General features: G+C 39.2%; 1 protein-coding gene across 1 annotated transcript in view; it reads right to left on the minus strand.

The window, feature by feature from the left end:
• Positions 1-681: 681 nt before the first annotated feature.
• The window catches only part of STIL (STIL centriolar assembly protein), a 30010-nt gene continuing 11204 nt past the window's right edge, over positions 682-19487 (minus strand). Inside the window, 9 exon segments of the mRNA XM_032805038.2 lie at positions 682-2601; positions 5175-5431; positions 5938-6133; positions 8385-8610; positions 10390-10516; positions 12074-13153; positions 15192-15306; positions 16380-16489; positions 17774-17921. Coding sequence (XP_032660929.2) covers positions 1770-2601; positions 5175-5431; positions 5938-6133; positions 8385-8610; positions 10390-10516; positions 12074-13153; positions 15192-15306; positions 16380-16489; positions 17774-17921 — 3091 coding nt within the window. The 3' untranslated portion in view covers positions 682-1769.

Consider the following 19487-nt stretch of genomic DNA (forward strand, 5'->3'; position numbering starts at 1 on the left):
AGCAGGGTGAAATCTGGGTTGATCAACTGCCATACACAGCCTGTCATTGATCCACCTTGCATTAGAACATAAGAATGGCCGTACTTGGTCAGCCCAAAGGTCCATCGAGCCCCATATCCTGTCTACTGACAGTGGCCAATGCCAGGTTCACCAGAGGGAGTGACTCTAACAGGTAATGAACAAGCGATTTCTAGGGACACCATTCCTTACCCATCCTGGCTAACAGCCAGGAATGGACTTAACCTCCATTCAAACAAGTTGTAACTAAATGCTGATTTAGCATAAATATGCTGGATTTATCAGCAAGACACTAAATGGCTCTAGTTCCATTAGGGAGGAGTTTATTTTCCCATTTATGACTTCAACTTCCCCTGAATTCAGTGGCACTGGACTTCAGCAGGAGCTAGATCAGGCACTTGGTTCCTATTGACTATGACAATTGATTGCTATTCTTGGAGTCCTGAGCAGAAGCTAGGCTCCAGGCCAGAATTAATAGAGCTCAGGAAGAATTGTTTTTACATGGCTGGAGAGCACCTGATAAAAAGTAGGTAGAGAGGTTACCATTAAAGTCAGTACATGAAATGCCATTTTCAGTTATATTTAAGATTGTAAATAACTTAAGTGAAGCTAGTGACGACAAAATATTGAACCAAAAAATCTAAAAAGCTCATTACAGAAATGGACCAGTTAAAGTAAGATTGAATAATTTATTAGATTCATGAACTCAAATGTATATATCTTATAGGATTACAAAAAAAGAAAAGGCTATTTCAGTAATGTGCTCCAGAGTGTTGATGACAGGTTAATTTACATATTAACACAGAAAAACAAAGTAAACCAATTAGTTTGCTTGTCTTTTTTGAACTCAGTTGTTAAAAAGTTTGAAAACCAAGTGAAACAGCATACTTGCAATTTTACTTTAAAGGTTAGTCACTTGTTTAACAGTTAACTGTGATTGCTATATTGTAAGTGTTTTAACAAGGATTAAACACCACATCAAAAACACAAATAAGCAACAGATCAATAGTTTAGTTTTGTATCAAATGGATTTGCTTGGCCTTTTATGATTAATGTGTACTTTCCAAATAAATAGACACTCAGTCAGTAGAAAGAAAAAAAAAAAAACCACAAAAAAAGGTATAAACATTAAGTGCTAATTTTACTGACCTTCTTGGGTTTTCATGATACATTTAATGTCTATTATATGTGCAACTGTGGCTGAATTTTAAATAATTTTATACTAATTAAAGTCAAGGTTGTTTTTCCACATACAGTAACCCTGCCATATGCTTGGGTAGACTTTAAAGTCAGTCAATGTGTTCATTCTATTTGAGTTTAAACTCCTACCTATACATATGCCCTATAGCTCAATGTTGGTACAAATGTATAAAAATATCAATGATGCTTTAAAAAAAATGCAATAATTGAAAAGTTAAGAAACAGGCATCACTAAAAATATATTGGAGCACAGCTTATGTCCAGACTATTCTAAATTGATTGACCTTTTGGATATTAAAGGTGTATCCAAACTGTAAACAAAAATACATATGTACTTTAAAAATCTGACAGCCAAATCCTGGTCAGCTGAGCATCTGGTGGACCAGCTCTGTATGACACTCAGTTTTGTTAGTCCTTTGTTGCCAAGAAAGCTAAGTAACCTATAAAGGCAACGTAATCGTTGGCTTCTTCTAATCTTGTCCAACCTTCAGAAGGCTTCAAATCCAAGAAATGCTGGTTGCCAGTCTTCCCCCCACCCCCCAAAAAAAGGTTCAGAACAATTTTGGCAACTGTCTGAGGTGTTTTACATCGAGAAAAGTACCAACTGAACTCATGCTGTCTGCCTGATTTAATGTCTCAAGGGTGGGAGTTTGTAGATTTTCAGAGAAGATCCGAACATTTCCCAGGTTCTCCCTGTCAGGTTGCTGAGTGAACTCTACTTTCCCAGCTACAAGTTTGGTTTTTGGCTTTAAGTCCTTCAGAATCTGCTGTGAATTCTCATGTGGCTGATGTAGTATTTTTGGAGGCCAGATCTCATTTGTAATATTTCTTAATACAGGACCATCGGATTTTGACAGAGAATAATTTCCAGTTGACTCCTTGCAAGGTTTCAGGTTAATGGATAATCTTTCACAAACTCCTTCAGAAGATTCTTTCCAGAAGTTAAAGCCCTCCAACATGGGCTTAAAGTTACTCTCTAACACATCTTCATTCTTGCTAATGTTAGAGATGCTGCAGTTCTGAGTTTGCAGCTCCTCTTCATCTTCACTATTGTCACTGCTTTGTAGGAGCCCATATCTTTTCATGTACTTCTTGGTTGCAAAGGACATATTGTTTGGTGAAATTAAGCTAAGACCCATCATGCTCTTGTCCATATTTGCATGTAAAAGGTTTTGGAAAGATGAATCTTCAGGTTTTTTTTCACTTGTGTGACTGAGAGAAAGCTGTGTCAGTTGACTTTCACTTAGATACTTGAGTGCTATTGCATTTGCCTCCATACTCAGATCAACTCCATTGGGAGTTAACCCACTCATGCCAACATTAACAAATGACATATAGTTTAGTCCAGAGACCACTGCTTCAGGATTTATGCAGGCCAATACGCTAAAACATAAAGCATCGAAAATTGAGTTAATTTAGCTTTAAACTGTGTTCATGTCATTTCAGAATACCAACACCTGAAGTGTATTTCCCCCCCTCCTAAACTTGCTGAAACATCTGGCTTTTAAGCAGGCTATTTGTTCACATAATTAACACACACACCTCACATAGTACGATTGTGCATCTTACCTAATGGGAATCTACATTACAGAAAAAGATCCACTAGTGCAGTGTTTCCCAAACTTGGGACGTCGCTTGTGCAGGGAAAGCCCCTGGCAGGCCAGGCCAGTTTGTTTACCTGCCATGTCCGCAGGTCTGGCCGATCACAGCTCCCACTGGCTGCAGTTCGCTGCTCCAGGCCAATGGGGGCTTCTGGAAGCGGCATGGGCCAAGGGGTATACTAGCTGCCTCTTCCAGCAGCTCCCATTGGCCTGGAGCAGTGAACTGCAGCCAGTGGGAGCCCTACACAAGCAGCGTCCCAAGTTTGGGAAACACTGCACTAGGGGATTGAGAATAATAATCCCTGATCCATTGCTGATCACAACTTCAGTGGCGTAACATGGTGACAGGAAGCCTCAGGCAAGCTTCAGGACTTTAAGTTAAGACCAACAGTTCAATATGCCACCCAAAAACTAAATTAATAGTTAGTTGATCCCTACCCCGAGATGCAATGTGTCCTAGTGGTTAGAGCACTGGCCTGGGACTCTGAAGACCTCAGTTCTATTCCCAGCTTGGTCACTGACCTGCTGGGTGACCTTGGACAAGGTACAGCACTTCTGTGTCTCAGTTTCTCCACCTATAAAAATGGGACTCATATTGGACTCTTTCATGATTGCTTTGAAATCTACTGGTGAAAAGCACTAATGTGAGAGCTGACTATTGTTTATATACTGCAATGTAGCCCAATATTTTTATCCAGATGGAAGACAGCCTCTGTTATACACCAATAACTGGTTAAGGATTGCTTTTTTGTCTCTGCGGCAAAATAATGCCAGGACATCTAGAGATTTTTCCAATATACCCATTTCCAAAAGCCTAAAAAGAGAAGTTGAGAGACTGTTATTGTTACTGGGAAGGATATAGTTTTTAAAGAGCTCTTTCAGTATGTGAAGGAAGTTCACTCTTTCCTGTCCTTGCTCCATTAAACTCTTGTAATGTTTAACCCTAAAAATACACAGTCAAGACAGGCTCCAAGATACTGGTGTTCATCACTTCATCTATTACAGGCTATGTGCTTCAGATTAATAAATCCAGTTTCCCCAATATCAAAAATTGAAGGGATCCATGTACTCCAGTGGTACGTGTAGAGAGACAGACTTGTGAGAAAAACAGACCACCAAAAAATAAGCAGGAGGGGCCTGGTTCTCAGCTTGTTCCCTACCATGATGGAGACAATTGTGAAGATCTCAAAATCAGCCACAAAGATGACAGAAGAAGGGAGGACTTTTTCTTTCTTTTTTTAAAAAAAGAGGTATATCAAGAAAAGAGACCTCTAGTTTGTTTTATAGTTTCACACATATTAGCATGTTAATGGAACATATTAACAGAATACAAGCTTGAGAGTGATGGTGGGGAAAGTTTGATACAGCCAGTAATACAGGCTGCCAAACTTTGGTAAAAGCACTTGCTGCAATGCAAGTTAGAACAATTCTCCATTTTTTTCCTATTGAGGAGAAGTTCTTGAGACAGACATCTCCCCCGTGCCTGCCTGCCTGCCACTATACCTTCTTTGCAGCAGCCAGAACTTTTAGTTTACATGAATAAAGAAACATGGTCACAGTAAGGACGCATAAAGATGAAAACAAAGCTTGCTTTAATGCAGCTGGGTTGGCTCCTTGGTAACCTTTATCTTCCCATCCTCCATTTTTAATCTATGTCCTCTCCATGGGTTCAGGCCTGTACCTCTTCTCATTGCCTCCAGTTCCCCACTGCTCTAAGCTCTCCATATTACTTTATTGATTGGGTCTGTCCTCATCTCATGTGTTTGCTGTCCCTCGAGCTTTAGTCTCATGCACAAGTTTGATGACAACTAAAACTTACACCAATGAAATACAAGACAAAGGAGTGCCTGAAACAGCCACACAGCATACAGAGATGCTTGGATTTTACTTTTTAAAAGTTTCATTGGTTAAGAAAGCCTCTAGCAATCCTCAGAGTTTTGTACTGGGATATATCCAGCATCAAACACCACTCCTTAAAGAATAATGTGGTTTAACCTGTGATAGCAGGAACATTGTGGCTAGCTATGCACTGCCCAACCCAAGTTTGAGAACTACTACTTTTTCTTTTTTCAAAAGAAAAATTAAGGGGCTATCCTGTATCTAGTGCCTGTGTAAATATCTGGATGGAGTCCAGCTTTTCCCACCATTCTCTTCTAACAGCTTAAGCAGTGCCTAGCATGAACTAGGCTAAAAAGGTCAGACTAAGTTTGTGTTCCCTGTACACGAGTATCAAAAACATGGTCCTGGAGGTAATGCTTTAGGCCTTTTCTGCAACACTACTTGCTCGCTGGGGCCTCTTGGTCCCTCTTTGTCTTTCTATCTGAAGAGAATGAACAGTGAAGACTAACACTTTACCTGGCATTCTCTACTTTGTGTGCATTTTTCTTCATTTTGTCAGGTGATTCAATTTTCACACCAAGGTTCCTTAATTGCTTAAGGGTTGCACTAATCATGCTCTCTTTATCCGTCAGGCCAGGGTCAGATACTGAACTCCTTTCCTTTGGGTCATTAATATTCTGACATGTGGTACCATCACTGTCGACCATTGTTTGTTTTGTAGATGGAGGATCACTTTCTTCAGAGGATGACTTTAAGAAGTGGTTTACTTGACCCTACATAGGGGAAAAAGCATAAGCATGTGTGGACCAACTAGTCAAGGGCACAGGAACATGACAAAGGAGTTTACTACAGAATCCTGTTTTGTGTTATCTATGGCATATTTACCCCAAATCAAACTACCATACAGCTAGATCTGAAAATAATGTGACTTGTTTGTCAGAATAAGTTAACTATTGGTATCACTAAATGTTGTGTATTAAGTGGTGTGCAAAAAGAAGATACAACATTTATGCATAGAAGGGAGCGAAGGGCAGAATGAGTATTTAAATCTCCAAGAAAAGCAAGTCACAAGCTTGTCTCTCTTTTGCACTGCAGAAAACATGAAGAGGTGAGATGCATGTGACAACCACACACAGTTTCAGCGATGTGAAAGCCACAGTAGTGTGGTGCATGGAACCTATTCTCGTTACGAGAACACACCATGAAGGACAAGTGGCAAATAATTGTAAGATATGAAAGACAAGCAGATATTAAAGGGTTTGTGTTAAAATACTTTTACCAATATATCCTGGTAAAACTTTTGATTATCATCGGATGGATGTCTAGGTAGTGATGGACCAGCATGCTCAGCTTGTGGTTCATTTGGTGCCACCATGTGGTAGTTAGCTCCCTCCATGGGTCCTGACTGTAAACACATGCTAACACTTTCTTCCAACGGTGAATTTGGAGCACATGCTGGGGAAACTAGCTCATTTCTGAAGGAGACAGAACAATGAGTTAATACACCATTGATTTTTTACTTTGTTTGAAAGTAACTTATGAAACTAAATCTTGGAAAATTATATCATCTCTCAATTTCTCTTACTGTTCTCCAAGATGTTGAAAAGACGAGTGGGTGCACCAAAGAGCTACAAAAATGATTTAAAGGCTGGAAAAAAGTGCTTTACAGAGAGGCTGAAGGAGCTCTGATTAACTTATCAAAAAGAAGATCAAGCATTGACCTGATTACAGTATACAAGTACCTTCATGGGGAGGATATACTGGTTACTAATCTACCAAAAGGAAGGGCACAAGAACCAAACAGCTAGAAGCCATTTTTCTGCAGGGAAGCAAAGAAGTCTGTGGAGGACAAGAATTCTGCACACGTGTAGTGATGCAGAATTCCCCCCAGGAGTAAGTCTTCAAAACAAGACTGAATGTTGGTCTGATAGATATACTTTCATCATGACGACATTGTGTTGCCTGTGTTACAGAAAAGATCAGACTAGATGAACTAATGATCCTCCCTCTGACATTAATCTGTTTCACCTGCTGCATCCACGTTTTCAAAATGTCAGCACTTTACTCCTTCTTCAAAGCCCTTAAGACTCTGTTTGTTTTGCTTTTTAGTTCAAAGTCACTTTAACATAAATATTAGTGACAAGTATCGTTACTGTGTTTCACTGTAAACACATACCAATATTTTCACATACTTTAGTTTTAGTGAAGATATCAACCTGGCTGAAAGGATGGTATGTTCACAGTACTACGCACCCAATTGGTTTCTACAATAAGATAAGTGAAGTCCAGATGAAAAATTTCACTGTTACTGACATGAATAGGAGCTTCAGGGAAGAATCTGATTCAAAGTCTTCACACATCAGAAAGACAGATATGCCACAGTGAACTATCACAGGGCATGGGGAAACTACTGTATCTGGGTGTTATCTACAAATGTGTAACAGTTGAGATCAGAAGGAATGATAATGCTGGGGTCCCAGACAGATCTGTGGGTGACTCCCAGAAACAAACATGAACGATAGCGGAAATATCGGAACCCAAACCAATCAACAGTGCATGTTGAAAGAGATAAGATTTAAATCATGTGCTGTGCCAGATAGTCAATGCAGGTTATCAATTACTGCAAGGAGAAGCAATTCATTATCCCCAGCAAAAACAAACAGGTAAAACCCAATGCTACTGTGCATTCTTCCTTTGAAGAAATCATCAAAATAGTTCACATGTGTATAAAGCCAAGTTAGAAAACAGTGCTCGAGAGAGTTCTCTCTAAAACCAGCCATGTTAGAAAAGGATTGATTGAGCCAATGCTCACATTAACTAAAACTACATGTGCATGCTTCTTCCCTAATTCCAATTCAGAGCCCCAAGTTAGTTAGAAATCCATATAATTTATCAGTTTAATGACTAACTTTTTTCCAGTATGACTATTTTTAGACATGTAATTTAATCTGATCTGAATGGTATGTCTTCACTTAGCTTTTTACACCTGTGGAATGTACTGGATCAGGATTTTATATTTATGTAGCTTCTGAAAATGAAAACACTTGATTCTTTATCAAGGGAAAAGATTGAGAATCTCTATGCATGAAAAACTCTAATCTCATTCTAATACCGGAAGTGCTTTGAGTTACATTTTCTTATCATCATTGTAAAATTATGACTGGGAGGTTTAAAAGTAATCAAAATGGCTTATTCTAGTGCCACATTAATAGATTCTATATTTTGACTTAGTACAGCGAGAACACAAGGGGAAAGAAAAAAAAAAGTCAGTGATTAGGTGTGAAACACAAAAGAATCCAGGGAGATAACCAAGTCACGTGACCTTCAACCCTCTGCAGTGGAGAACTCATGTAGGAAAATGCTAAGCATAGCAGCGTTTCCCCTTGTGATTTAAGGGGAGGATGAGAATATTGCTTGGAAGATCACTGCATTTTTTTTAAAAAAAAAGTTACCTAGGGGGATTTTGCTGCCATCAGCTACAGCTGCCACCAAAGGTGCCCGATTGCCATAGGCAACTATATTTGGTACGTCTGCACAACTGATTTCAGAGACGGGATTAAAGACAAAAGGAATTATACAGAACATTTAGTTAAGTCAGATGCCAACCGACAATGTTCTGTAAAAAAGTCAGTTGCTTCTACATGACATTACTTAAACGGCGAGTAAACTAAACAGTGAACAAGTACTATTAACCCACAAACAAGATTTTTCAAATCAAATATTTACCTGAGTCCAACCTGGTTAGTTCCTTCTTCTGCAACATGGCAACTTTCTACAAAGCTGGGTATGTCAACAGCCTTTAATGAGGAGACAATACTTGTACTACTTGTATCTTGCTCACTGTTAACAGAAATGCTTATATCTTCTTTAGATATTTCAGTGTCATCTTGTTTAACTGGACACACAGAGTCTTCTTGCTTTTCACATGGTGCATTCCAAAATAAGCTAGCACCTAGCAGAGGAAAATTAATGCAGTTTGTGATTTTAAGTTTCAAAAAGGTCACTTGTTTTCCAATAAATTAATTCTCTACAGCAGGGGTCAGCAACCTTTCAGAAGTGGTGTGCTGAGTCTTAAATTTATTCATTCTAATTTAACGTTTTGCGTGCCAGTAATACATTTTAACGTTTTTAGAAGGTCTCTTTCTATAAGTCTATAATATAGAACTAAACTATTGTTGTATGTAAAGTAAATAAGGTTTTTAAATGTTGAAGAGCCTTCATTAAATAATTAAATGCAGAGCCCCTGGACGGTGGCCAGGACCCGGCAGTGAGAGTGCCACTGAAATAAGCTTGCATGCAGCTTCAGCACGCATGCCATAGGTTGCCTGCCTCTGCTCTACAGTTATACAGAAATAAAAGCCATTGCTGTATTTGGTTTTATTTTCACTAGTTTTTGTTTTTAAATTGACTAGTTGGGGGAGGGATAGCTCAGTGGTTTGAGCATTGGCCTGCTAAACAGGTTGCAGTTCTATCATTAGAGATTTGGGGATTAGTCTGCTTTGAGCAGGGGGTTGGACTAGATGATCTCCTGAGGTCCCTTCCAACCCTATTCTTATGATCTAAGTTCTAAAACACCGTTCAGAAAAAAAAAAAAAAAATCTGAGGAAGTTGCCTTTAGTTAACGTAAGAACATAAGAATGCTGTACTGGGTCAGACCAAAGGTCCATCTAGCCCAGTCCCTGTCTACCAACAGTGGCCAATGCCAGGTGCCCAGAGGGAGTAACCCAAAAGGCATGATCAAGTGATCTCTCTCCTGCCATCCAGCTCCATCCTCTGATGAACAGAGACTAGGGAACCATTCTTTACCCATCCTGGCTAATAGCCATTTATGGACTTAACCACTATGATTTATCCAGTTCTCTTTTAAACACTGTTATAGTCCTAGCCTTCACAGCCTCCTCAGGTAAGGAGTTCCACACGTTGCCTGTGTGCTGCGTGAAGAGCTTCCTTTTATTTGTTTTAAACCTGCTGCCTATTAAATTTCATTTAGTGACCCCATTAGTTAATGAAATAATTGCAAAAATTAACATTGTTCTTCAATTTAAGAAGTGTTACTTAAATGTACAATAGCAAATAAATGCGGCATTTTATTTAACAAATGAAACGACTAGATAGGAATACAATTAGTCTTGTACTCCTCTAAATTCACTTTTTAAGAAAGGGATGTGCCCATCTGTAAGATTTGGAGTGGGAGATAACTCCACAACCAGCCACAAGCTTGTAAAAAAGGTTATTAGGACCAGATACATTAGTTTATGGCCTACTGGCTTCAGTTGTGTGACTCACTGACATTAAAGGGAGTCAATTTCCCCCTGAAGAAGGATATGACATTAATACCTAACAAATAGTATTGGGAAAAAATGGAGAACCTTAATGTTGTCCTGGATAAATATTTGATAGTATGCCATAGGGGATTAGAACTATTACACCTAAAGCAAGAAAATGTACATCATTTTGCATACAAAGAAAGGGACCGAAGTTATTGTGACTGAGTCATGGGTTGAATGCAAAGCTTTCATCTCCTTGTCAAAAAGAACTCCTGTCTGACCTTGCATGACAATTCCCAGAAAATCAGGCGTGTCTTTTGAGGTGCTTAGCCCCTAACAACGGACTGAGTATGACTAGCGGGGTGGGTGCTCAGCACTTCTGAAAATCAGGCACAAGTCGAAGCAATATTAAGAACAGGTTTATATCATTATCATTCTGAAAAGGAATTAAAAAAAAGTGTTACCTGTGCTTACAGCAATGCTCACACTTTTTCTCATGTGTAAACCTTGGGAAGATTGTGTTTCCATGGCAACAAATTCCAACTGCTTCTCACAAGGCTGAAGAGTTTGTGCGTCCAACAAACGCTGGATCTGGAACAGTTATCAGGAGAGTATCACTTGTACTGCAAGTACAATAAATTCAGGATGCTAGTTGACAGCGAGTTACCATACCAGACTTTCATTAATGAAGATTTGGATTCAAATTCTGATTATGTTGCAATACAAGACAAGTTTAACAGTATTTTAGTTACCGTTAGAGAGTTTGGCATTATTTCTAGGGTCTATTTTCCTGGCAGAACTACTCCAAAAAACTTTTATGTACCTAACAGGCATAGTGCAAATAGAAGCCCCCACCATTAGCTTCTTTTGTATAGCTCCCCTCTTCCCAACATGTTAAAAAACATTGTTTAGGTTGCAAAGCTAAGGACATGAAAGCTTGGAAAAGGTCAGATTTACCCCTTCTGCATCCATCCTGTTCACTAAAGGAGGCCGGGGTACTGTGGAAAAAACACAGTACATGATCGTGTAATTAAATACTGTGTCATAATGCATATGCATAAGGGGGCAGACTTAAGGTTTCATGTGCAACCAAAAATCTAGCATCGACCTTGGAGTGCTTATCTTTGCAACCTAAATAATATTATTTCAATGTCATTTCCTAGTTTCTTTAAAAAAACCAAACCAAACCAAACCAGTTCTGTTATTACTATAGTCCCTCCACTTTCCTCTTGCATCATCCACTGGATTTGAACCCCGAACCTTCAACTTGACACTTGAACTACACTAGCTTGCAGAAGGAGGTGGCTATCATCCTGGGGGTCAGACTGATAAAGAGAATGGGCCATTGGTACCTCATGCTAAGTCCATGGAGGAGGAAGGGGGTATAATCAGGAGGAGTGGGAGAAAGAGTCTGGCTTGGCTCCACCGCCTGTTGCTACAGCTGCTCTGGAAGCAGCCTGGCTCTTTAGAATGTTCTTGTTCACCTACCATTTTGGCAGGCTGACAATTTGCCAGAGGAATGCAAATGATAGAAGGAAAATGGCAACTTAATTTATCCTGAATGGAATTCCATGGGACGACCAAAAGAAAAGCACACTTCCAACCCCAGTGCTTTGACCCTGCTCAATTTCAACAGCATGTTGTAAACAATGGAGGTATTCGTGCTTCTCAAAAGAGGTCACACAAGTCTGTTATAAGCTATTAAGTTGCAAATTTGGTTACGGGGGAAGAAAACACATTAGAATGCACCGTGCTTTCACTATATATTTATATGGAATTCCAAACTAGTTCATGGCTCATTTAACTGTGCAGTTTACTTTCTGGATGGGTAGAGACAGCTATCTCCTAGTAATACAAAACAGTTTACTAAAAGCAGAGCAAATATTTACCTGTGTTACTTGACTGTAATTCCAAAATAATCTAATTAGAAAAATCAAATGAATTTGCTTTCAATTTGCTTTTAACAGAGACCAATCATTAGTAGAGCTGCCTACTGAGAGAACTGGGTCCCAATTTGACAGGATCCCTTATTCCAACCAAAAATAGTTAGCTATAACCAAGTTATTTTCATTAGTGTTATTTTCAGAACACATTTACCAGAGTGTATCTATCAGTAAGAGGGCAGAAGAGAAAACCTCCCGAACAAACCTGAGCTTGAAGTAATTTCAGCTGCCTGTCTTGTTCTGTAAGAATCCTGTAAGCATCTGGAGATAATCCCATCATTCCATTATCTGACCCCATTTTAGGGGCAGGTGCATGTGTGCATTCTGAATGTGCTGCACAAGATTGGAGATGGCAAGGGCTTGGATGCGAAGAAAGTCTTGATCCAGGTGATAAACTGCTACCAAGGGAAGAACAACTCCTCATTTTCCCATTGTACCCATGAGTAACAGAACTACTTGGGGTATGTATTGGACTACAGCAAATATTTGGACAAGTGACATTTTGATGGAAAACTGAACACGCGCTCTCTTGAGGAACATCAGATTGGATTTCTGCATGATTGGTGCCCATTTTAACCAGCCCTTGCCAAGCATTTGTTGAACTGTATTGGATATGTCCATGAAGTGGACAACTACATACACCAGCTGGACAGCAAGATGGCACTTGAGGGACAGGCATCTGCAGTTCTGTTGGTCTTCTTGAGTTCTGATGTGAAAAAGCAAAGTTGTACTGGAGAGGCTGTGTGGCACAATGAGGCTGCTTAGAATTAGATGTTGAGGGTCTCGTTGCTGGAGGCTCCCCTTTTCTTTGTGTGGCTCTATCAGGATTTGATACAAGCCTTTCAGATGGCATCCTGGGTTGATGCACAGATGTATCAGGAGAGGGCCCACTGCAAGGTGTTGAAGGGGAAGGGGATGATGAAGAGGAAGAAGATCCAGAACTCTTTCTTGTTTGAAGGCCAACTCTCCTACAATTAGGCTGTTGCTGTAGTGGCAACTGCTTTCCTCTGCAAAGTTTTAAAGTTGGAGTTATCTGGTTTAATTGGCTCTGTAACCTTCTCAATGAAGAATGTCTAGCATGGGTGCTGAAGCTTTGTTTATTGTTATCAAAGCATTGATTTTGGTATAATGGTCCTGTTGAATAGGTCTTTTTATTAGGCTGAGGTACCAGCAGTGGTTGATTTTTGTTATTCATGGTCTCCATAGGCTGAGACATTGGTTTTGGTTCCATGAAGCTGCCAAAGACAAGGGAGAGTTCAGGAACCGAAGGAAGGATCTTAGTAACCTGGATAGGAGAAAGTTATAAGAGTGAAGTCAAGCTAGCTTGGGAACCATCATGTCACCTTATCTGATCTATGTTTCTAAAAGCACAACTTCTCTGCAACTTTTAGCCAAAATAAATATGACACAGAAAAACAGTGCTTCAGGTCAATAAGCCTTCTTCCTCACACACTCAAGGCAACAGAAAGCCAAGAGTGGGAAGACAGGAATTCTGTAAAAGCCCTGTTCTGAGGCAAAATTCCTGCCACTAAGGAGGCCCAAATGTTGGGTCTAACAGAGTCAGAGTCAATGTGTTACTCTGGGGGATGGGTGTTTGGGAGAGAAACAACCGCAAGACTGCTCGAGTAGCATGGTCCTTCCCTTTCAGGATGGAATGTGCCCTTCACAGTATTCCCAGCCCAGGCAGCTAAAAAATCTGAAGGTTGGGGATTTTAAGTTAAAGTCTAGAATTACTAGGTATTTACTGATTTCTGGGTATTTAAGTTTTTTGAATGGGTGTATTTTATAGCTTTTGGAGCACAGAACAGAATTTAGAGGAAAAAACAGGTGTTCCTGTTAGACAGGGGACCTTCATATCTTCCCACCCAGAAACATACTCTTTAGTCAGTTTTTCTGCTGCCTCTCCCCTTGCCAAAAGGGAGAAGATAATGCTGTTCCCTAACAACTCCAGGGCAAGTATGGTTCCGCTGGCTTTACCCTGCAGGTTCACGCCTAACACCAGAGAGTTTCTATTCACAACTGCTAATGCACTTTACAGCATTTCATCAGAAGGAACTATATTACCAGCAATAAGGATTAGACCGAACTTGGAGTCAAGATTATTGGGTCCTCCAGTTCTGCTACCAAGTAGATAGCTTACAAAAGTCATGTCTCCCTCCCCCAAGGTGTGGTGAAACTATGTTTGTCAAATCACTTTGAGATTAGATACCAAGGCCAGAAGGTATCATTGCGATCACCTAGTCTAACATGTATAACGGGCCATAGAACTTCCCCAAAATAAATTCCTAGAGCACATCTGTTTACCCTTTTAAAAAAATGGGGACAACGTTAACTTTCCTCCAGAATTTCCCAGTGCTCCAAGACTTATTGACAAAAAAAAATCAACATTAACGATCCAGAGAGCTCCTCAGTTTGCCTTCAACAGTTTTAAAAGAGCGAGTTATCTGGACTTGATGATTTAAAATATCTAACTCGTTTCTTTAGCCTCCATAGATCCTACTGGAATGGAAAGTGTGTTACTACAATACGACGAGACTATATCATCCGTTTTCCCCCCAAACACAGAACAGAAAGATTTATTGAACATTTCTGCCTTTTTTGCATTGTTACTGATAGAAATAGTAGAATTATCTAGTAATGGACCAATACCATTGTTGAGATTATTTTTGTTCTGGATACATTAAAAACAAAAACAAAAAAACCAACCAACACCAACCACCAAACAAAAACCACACTCCTTTTTACTATTCTTAACTCTGCTGGCCATAAATTTCTCATCTCCCTTTGCTTCCCTTATTGTCTACAATTCCTAACTTCTGATTTATATTGATAACTAAAAAAAAAATAGTTATCTTCATTTCTCCTCTAAAACAGGTAGTTTTTTTAAAACAGTACAGTCTTCTTCCTCATTTGTGTGATTGTGGCTTTTTGGGCATCTTATAAAATGTTCTTACATGATTCCCAATTATTCTTCACATTTTTCTGATTAAGTTATTTTTCTCAGCTGATCTGAGTCATAATTGTTTTCAGCTTTGTGAAACTGTCCCTAGTAAAGTACCAAGTTTATATATCATTGGTCTGGACTTGATAGCATTTGTATATTGTACAAACAGACTAAAGTCATGATCACTTAAACCCAAGCTACCATTAATTTTTAGTTCTCAGATCACTTCCTCTTCATCTGTTAGAAATATAATATCGGTCAAATATAGAATTCCCATGTGTTCCCTGCCACACTTTTTGAGTTAGGAAATAGTCATCTATAATGTTTAGAAATGCCCAGAATCCCTGGAAGAGAGGCAGTATAGAAAAACTGAAGTTACCTGTTGACTCACTGGATGAGGACTTGGAATTGGTCTTGGAGATAAATCTTCATCTTCCACACCTGAGTCATGATCACTTACTGACAATTTCCTGGGGGAAGAGCCTTGAGGAGGACTAAAAAATAGAAGACCTTTGTGTAACTCAGTGGTCCCCAACGTGGCGCCCACATCTTGGCCCCCGGGAGAGCACCCGCCGAAATGCCGCCGAATTTCGGCGGCATTTCAGCGGGGACGCCTCTTGATGACACTGCTTGCTCCACTGCCGCAGCAGTCCTTCGTCTGGCACCTGCCAGACGAAGAGGTTGAGGACCCCTGGTGTAACATGTATTTTAACATTGACAGAGTGCATGAATCCTCACATTATCTATTTCTCACTTGTGGTCCATACCAGGAGATCTACAGAGCAGTACTGTTACCAGTTTGGAAGAACCACTGACAAACATCTCTCCTCTGACTGGCTAGGAAGTGTGAGATGGCAAAAAGAGATCTAAGGATGCCATAAATTGTGGAAAAAATAAATATCCCTTTCTGGATTATCATCTAGTTTTTAGTCAAAGAATCTTTGACAGATACAAGTATTTCAGATGACATTTTAAGTCAAGGCACTGATTTATCAGGCCCACTGTAAGACACTGACAGGGAAGGAAGAGTTGAGGAAAAAGATATATAATATGGCATTAAGTAGAATAAAGACCATCTTATTGTTAGCTACAAGCTTTGATGGCAAGATAGATTTATAAAAACCAAGATTCCTGCTATGCGTATCTCACAGCTCTGACAAATAAGGAAAAAGGCATTTTACGAATACAAGCTGTTTTCTGTTACAGATTTCTCTTTGGACAACTGGAACTCACCAACTCTAAGTGTCATACAGCACACTAGAGGAGATCTATATTTTAGGAAACATCCACTTAAGTGTGTAAAAGCCTTTAATGCCAATAATATATCTAGTATAGGTACATGCAGGAGTTTCTCTAGAAACATATGGTCAACTTGTAGACCTTATTTCATGAAAAGCCATTAAGTTAGGTAAGGTGCAAGTGATCCATAATTAATAGACTTTAGGGACAGATAAGACCATTTTATTACCATCTAGCCTGAAATGCATAACACAGGTTAAGAATTTCACCCAATAACAGATGCTGGAAACAGACTGTGTAAATATGACACTTGAGAGAGATTCTTCACCTTCTAATGGAAAGATTCATGGAAACTTTGCTGAAGAACTCAGTTTCTGCATTCTGTTTTTCTGCATTCAGCTCAAATTGAATAGGGTGCTTGTCTGAAGGTTCAACATTCTGAAATTAAATAATGGGTTGCATTAATGAAATTTGAAGCAAGTCAGTGGCATCCAACTAGCTGCCCCAACGTGCTATATAATGGCTATCAAAAACAGAAGAAAGTTTGTATTTGGTTACCAATTAAAAAATACATTCCCTGTAAAATACCCTGCAAATCTGCCACTCAAGTTTATGAATCAGGCTCATCACTACAGGGAGTCTGTAAGGATGCCTCCCACCTGTCTCACATTGCTTCCCCCACAGCTCTAGAAGCAGATCTGGTGTGAACCATGAATAGTGAGCAGCTGCTGTCCCTTCCTTGTTGTAGCTGCTCGGCAATTCCCTTCCTGGCAGCCTTCAGCATTGCAGGAGACAGTAACTCAGACTGTTGTTCCACCTACTTCCCTGCCAGGAAGTAGGAGCCCTACTTTGAGCAGGCCAGGAGCTTGACTGGCTCTGCCTCAGCCCAGAGAAGAGTTAAGGTATTGACTGTGGCCCCTTAACCTTTCTGGACCTCAGGCTGAAAAGGCTGGATACTACTGATGCAATTTAAATTTCCTTTGAAAATAGTACAATGAAGATATACTTATATTGTTGTATGTAATGTTGTTGTAGCCGTGTTGGTCCCAGGATATTAGAGACACAAGGTTCTGGAGCAACCTCAAAAGCTTGATTCTCTCATTAACAGAAGCTGTCCAACAGAAGATATTACTGCACCTACCTCATCTCTCATGTACTTATATATAGCAGTTGGACTCTTAAAAACAGCAAGAAAGCCACAAACCAGTCACTATTCCTGACATTTTCCCATTTTTGCTCAGGTCCTATAAAATGGAAAGGGGTGTGGCAACACAATTTACTACTTCTTCCAGAACTATCATGCAACAGCCAGGATTGTTCTTCCACCTACACAGTGTACATGGGAGACACAAACTAGTGGCATAACACTGCTTATATTACTTCTAAATCTGTTATGTCCCAGAGTTTTGTTGATCATACATAAGGAGGGGCTGTGCCATGACAAGTTTAACTTCTTGGTGTTTGTCCATATGCAGAATATTTTTTCGCACTTGCTATGATTAGATAGTTAAACAATTTGCGGACTTTGGAAGACATCTTGGGTTATAAGTCTCTCATAACTTAGGAAATTAGAGTAATTACTGTAATAAACTTAGATTTAGAGCTACACTAACTGTATTTGTGCAAGTCATATTAGTAATTTCTAACTTTATGCTACAATGTAGCTTTTAATTATCAAAATACAACATACACGAAGATGTATTAGTCAACCAAGCCACTTACTTTGAAGAGATGTAATGTTTCTTTACTTGTTAGTAGCTGAAACCCTGGTTCAGTTTGCCCACTATACGGAAGGCACTCATAAAACTCTGGTTCCTTGTGGGTCAGCGAATAGAGAACAATCAGGAAACTTCCAGACTCTGAAAGAACCCTAGGTAAAAGAAAAATCATTCATTTAAAAAAAAGTTACCTATTTTTACAAAACAGGAAAAATCCACTTGGCCAACTAAACTTCCTGTATGGTTCACTGAAAATTGAGGAACATCCGGCTAATCAAGATGAAACATATCAATACTCATTTTTAGCTGAATTCTGTATGGAACTACATACAAAAACAGCTAGACCTTTCACTGATGCTGTACATGGAGAGAACAGTAAGGAGACAGTGGGCTTTTTAAAAAACAAAACAAAACGCTATTCTAGATCACTTAGCATCCAAATATGGCGGAACTCATTCACAGAACAGATGTCAAGACAGAACTGTTGTGCTTTAAGATCCAATGTTGTAGCATCTTAACTGATCGCTAGGTTGCTTCTAAAAGTTCAAGCAGTGAACCTCCATTTTAAATAAAGTATTTCAATTGTTTCTACATACTCAGAAGAACTCTTCTATTGAACATACTGAAATGAGTGTTTGGGGAGGATGCTAACATTTTCTACAGCTGAATAACACTGAATGTTTAAGTCCAATTCAGGATTTGAAACAAAGAAACCCAAGATCAAGAACAAATGAAAAAGTAATGTAGACTATAGACGGTACAGTTTATTCATAAGTTAGTTTTCAAACATCGTGAAAATAATTTCATTTGCAGGTTGGCTATTTCTTTATGTTTGTGAGAAGTGAACAAAGACAATCAAGAGGGAAAAGTCAAAATTTTTTGATGTGGCTAATTTCAAAATTCCATTAAGTGATAGAGCACCCTTAAACCAGTACAACCTGATTTAACACAAAAACAAAAAATTAAGTTATTTTTCTCCCCCATTGAATGTCTAACGGTCTTTAGTTAGACAGTTTACCCCCTTGCTAACTTGACTATACAGAGAAAGAGTACACTATCTGAAGTGCAATCAAATACAGAGAAATAGCAAAATCTTCCTCTAAAATTTTCAGTTTAAGCAATTATAGATATTATTGTTACAAGTAACACTTGTCATAAATCTGAACTGTCTGAAATTTTGTACATATCTGTAAGTTGACTGTCCCTTCGGGGGCAGATAATGGCAAACTGTGTTTTTCAAGTTTAATTTCAGGGCCAATAAATTCTAATTTTAATGAATGGTACAAACAGGTCACAGAACTACATTCTTAGCATTTAATCATGAAGTGCAGTGCATTTTTTAACCCACAGGAACAGAGTGGCACTCTGTCCCACAAGGATTGGGGAAAAAACACTACCAGTGACAAATAGCTAACAGGTATGTATTGCTAGTGTTAAGACTCCAAAACAAGCATTGATTTCTAGTGCTGGAAGTTCATGGAAGGATTATATGAACAGGAAAGGACAACATGAGTAAAAAAATGGTAGACAACAAACCAAAAACTGGTACACGAGAAAAGAGTACTAGGAACTGTTAAAATAATGTCTGTTTGCAAAGGGGAATGGAAAGGAGAAGAGATCAGCCCCTTAAGAGTCAGGAAAATAAGAACTGGGACGCGCAGTCCTCCATTTTAAAAACTAACACCTATTCTCCCCCCTCCCAAAAGTAATTAGACAGA

This window comes from Chelonoidis abingdonii, chromosome 7 (assembly GCF_003597395.2).
Source record: "Chelonoidis abingdonii isolate Lonesome George chromosome 7, CheloAbing_2.0, whole genome shotgun sequence".
In the NCBI taxonomy this organism is placed as follows: Eukaryota; Metazoa; Chordata; order Testudines; family Testudinidae; genus Chelonoidis; species Chelonoidis abingdonii.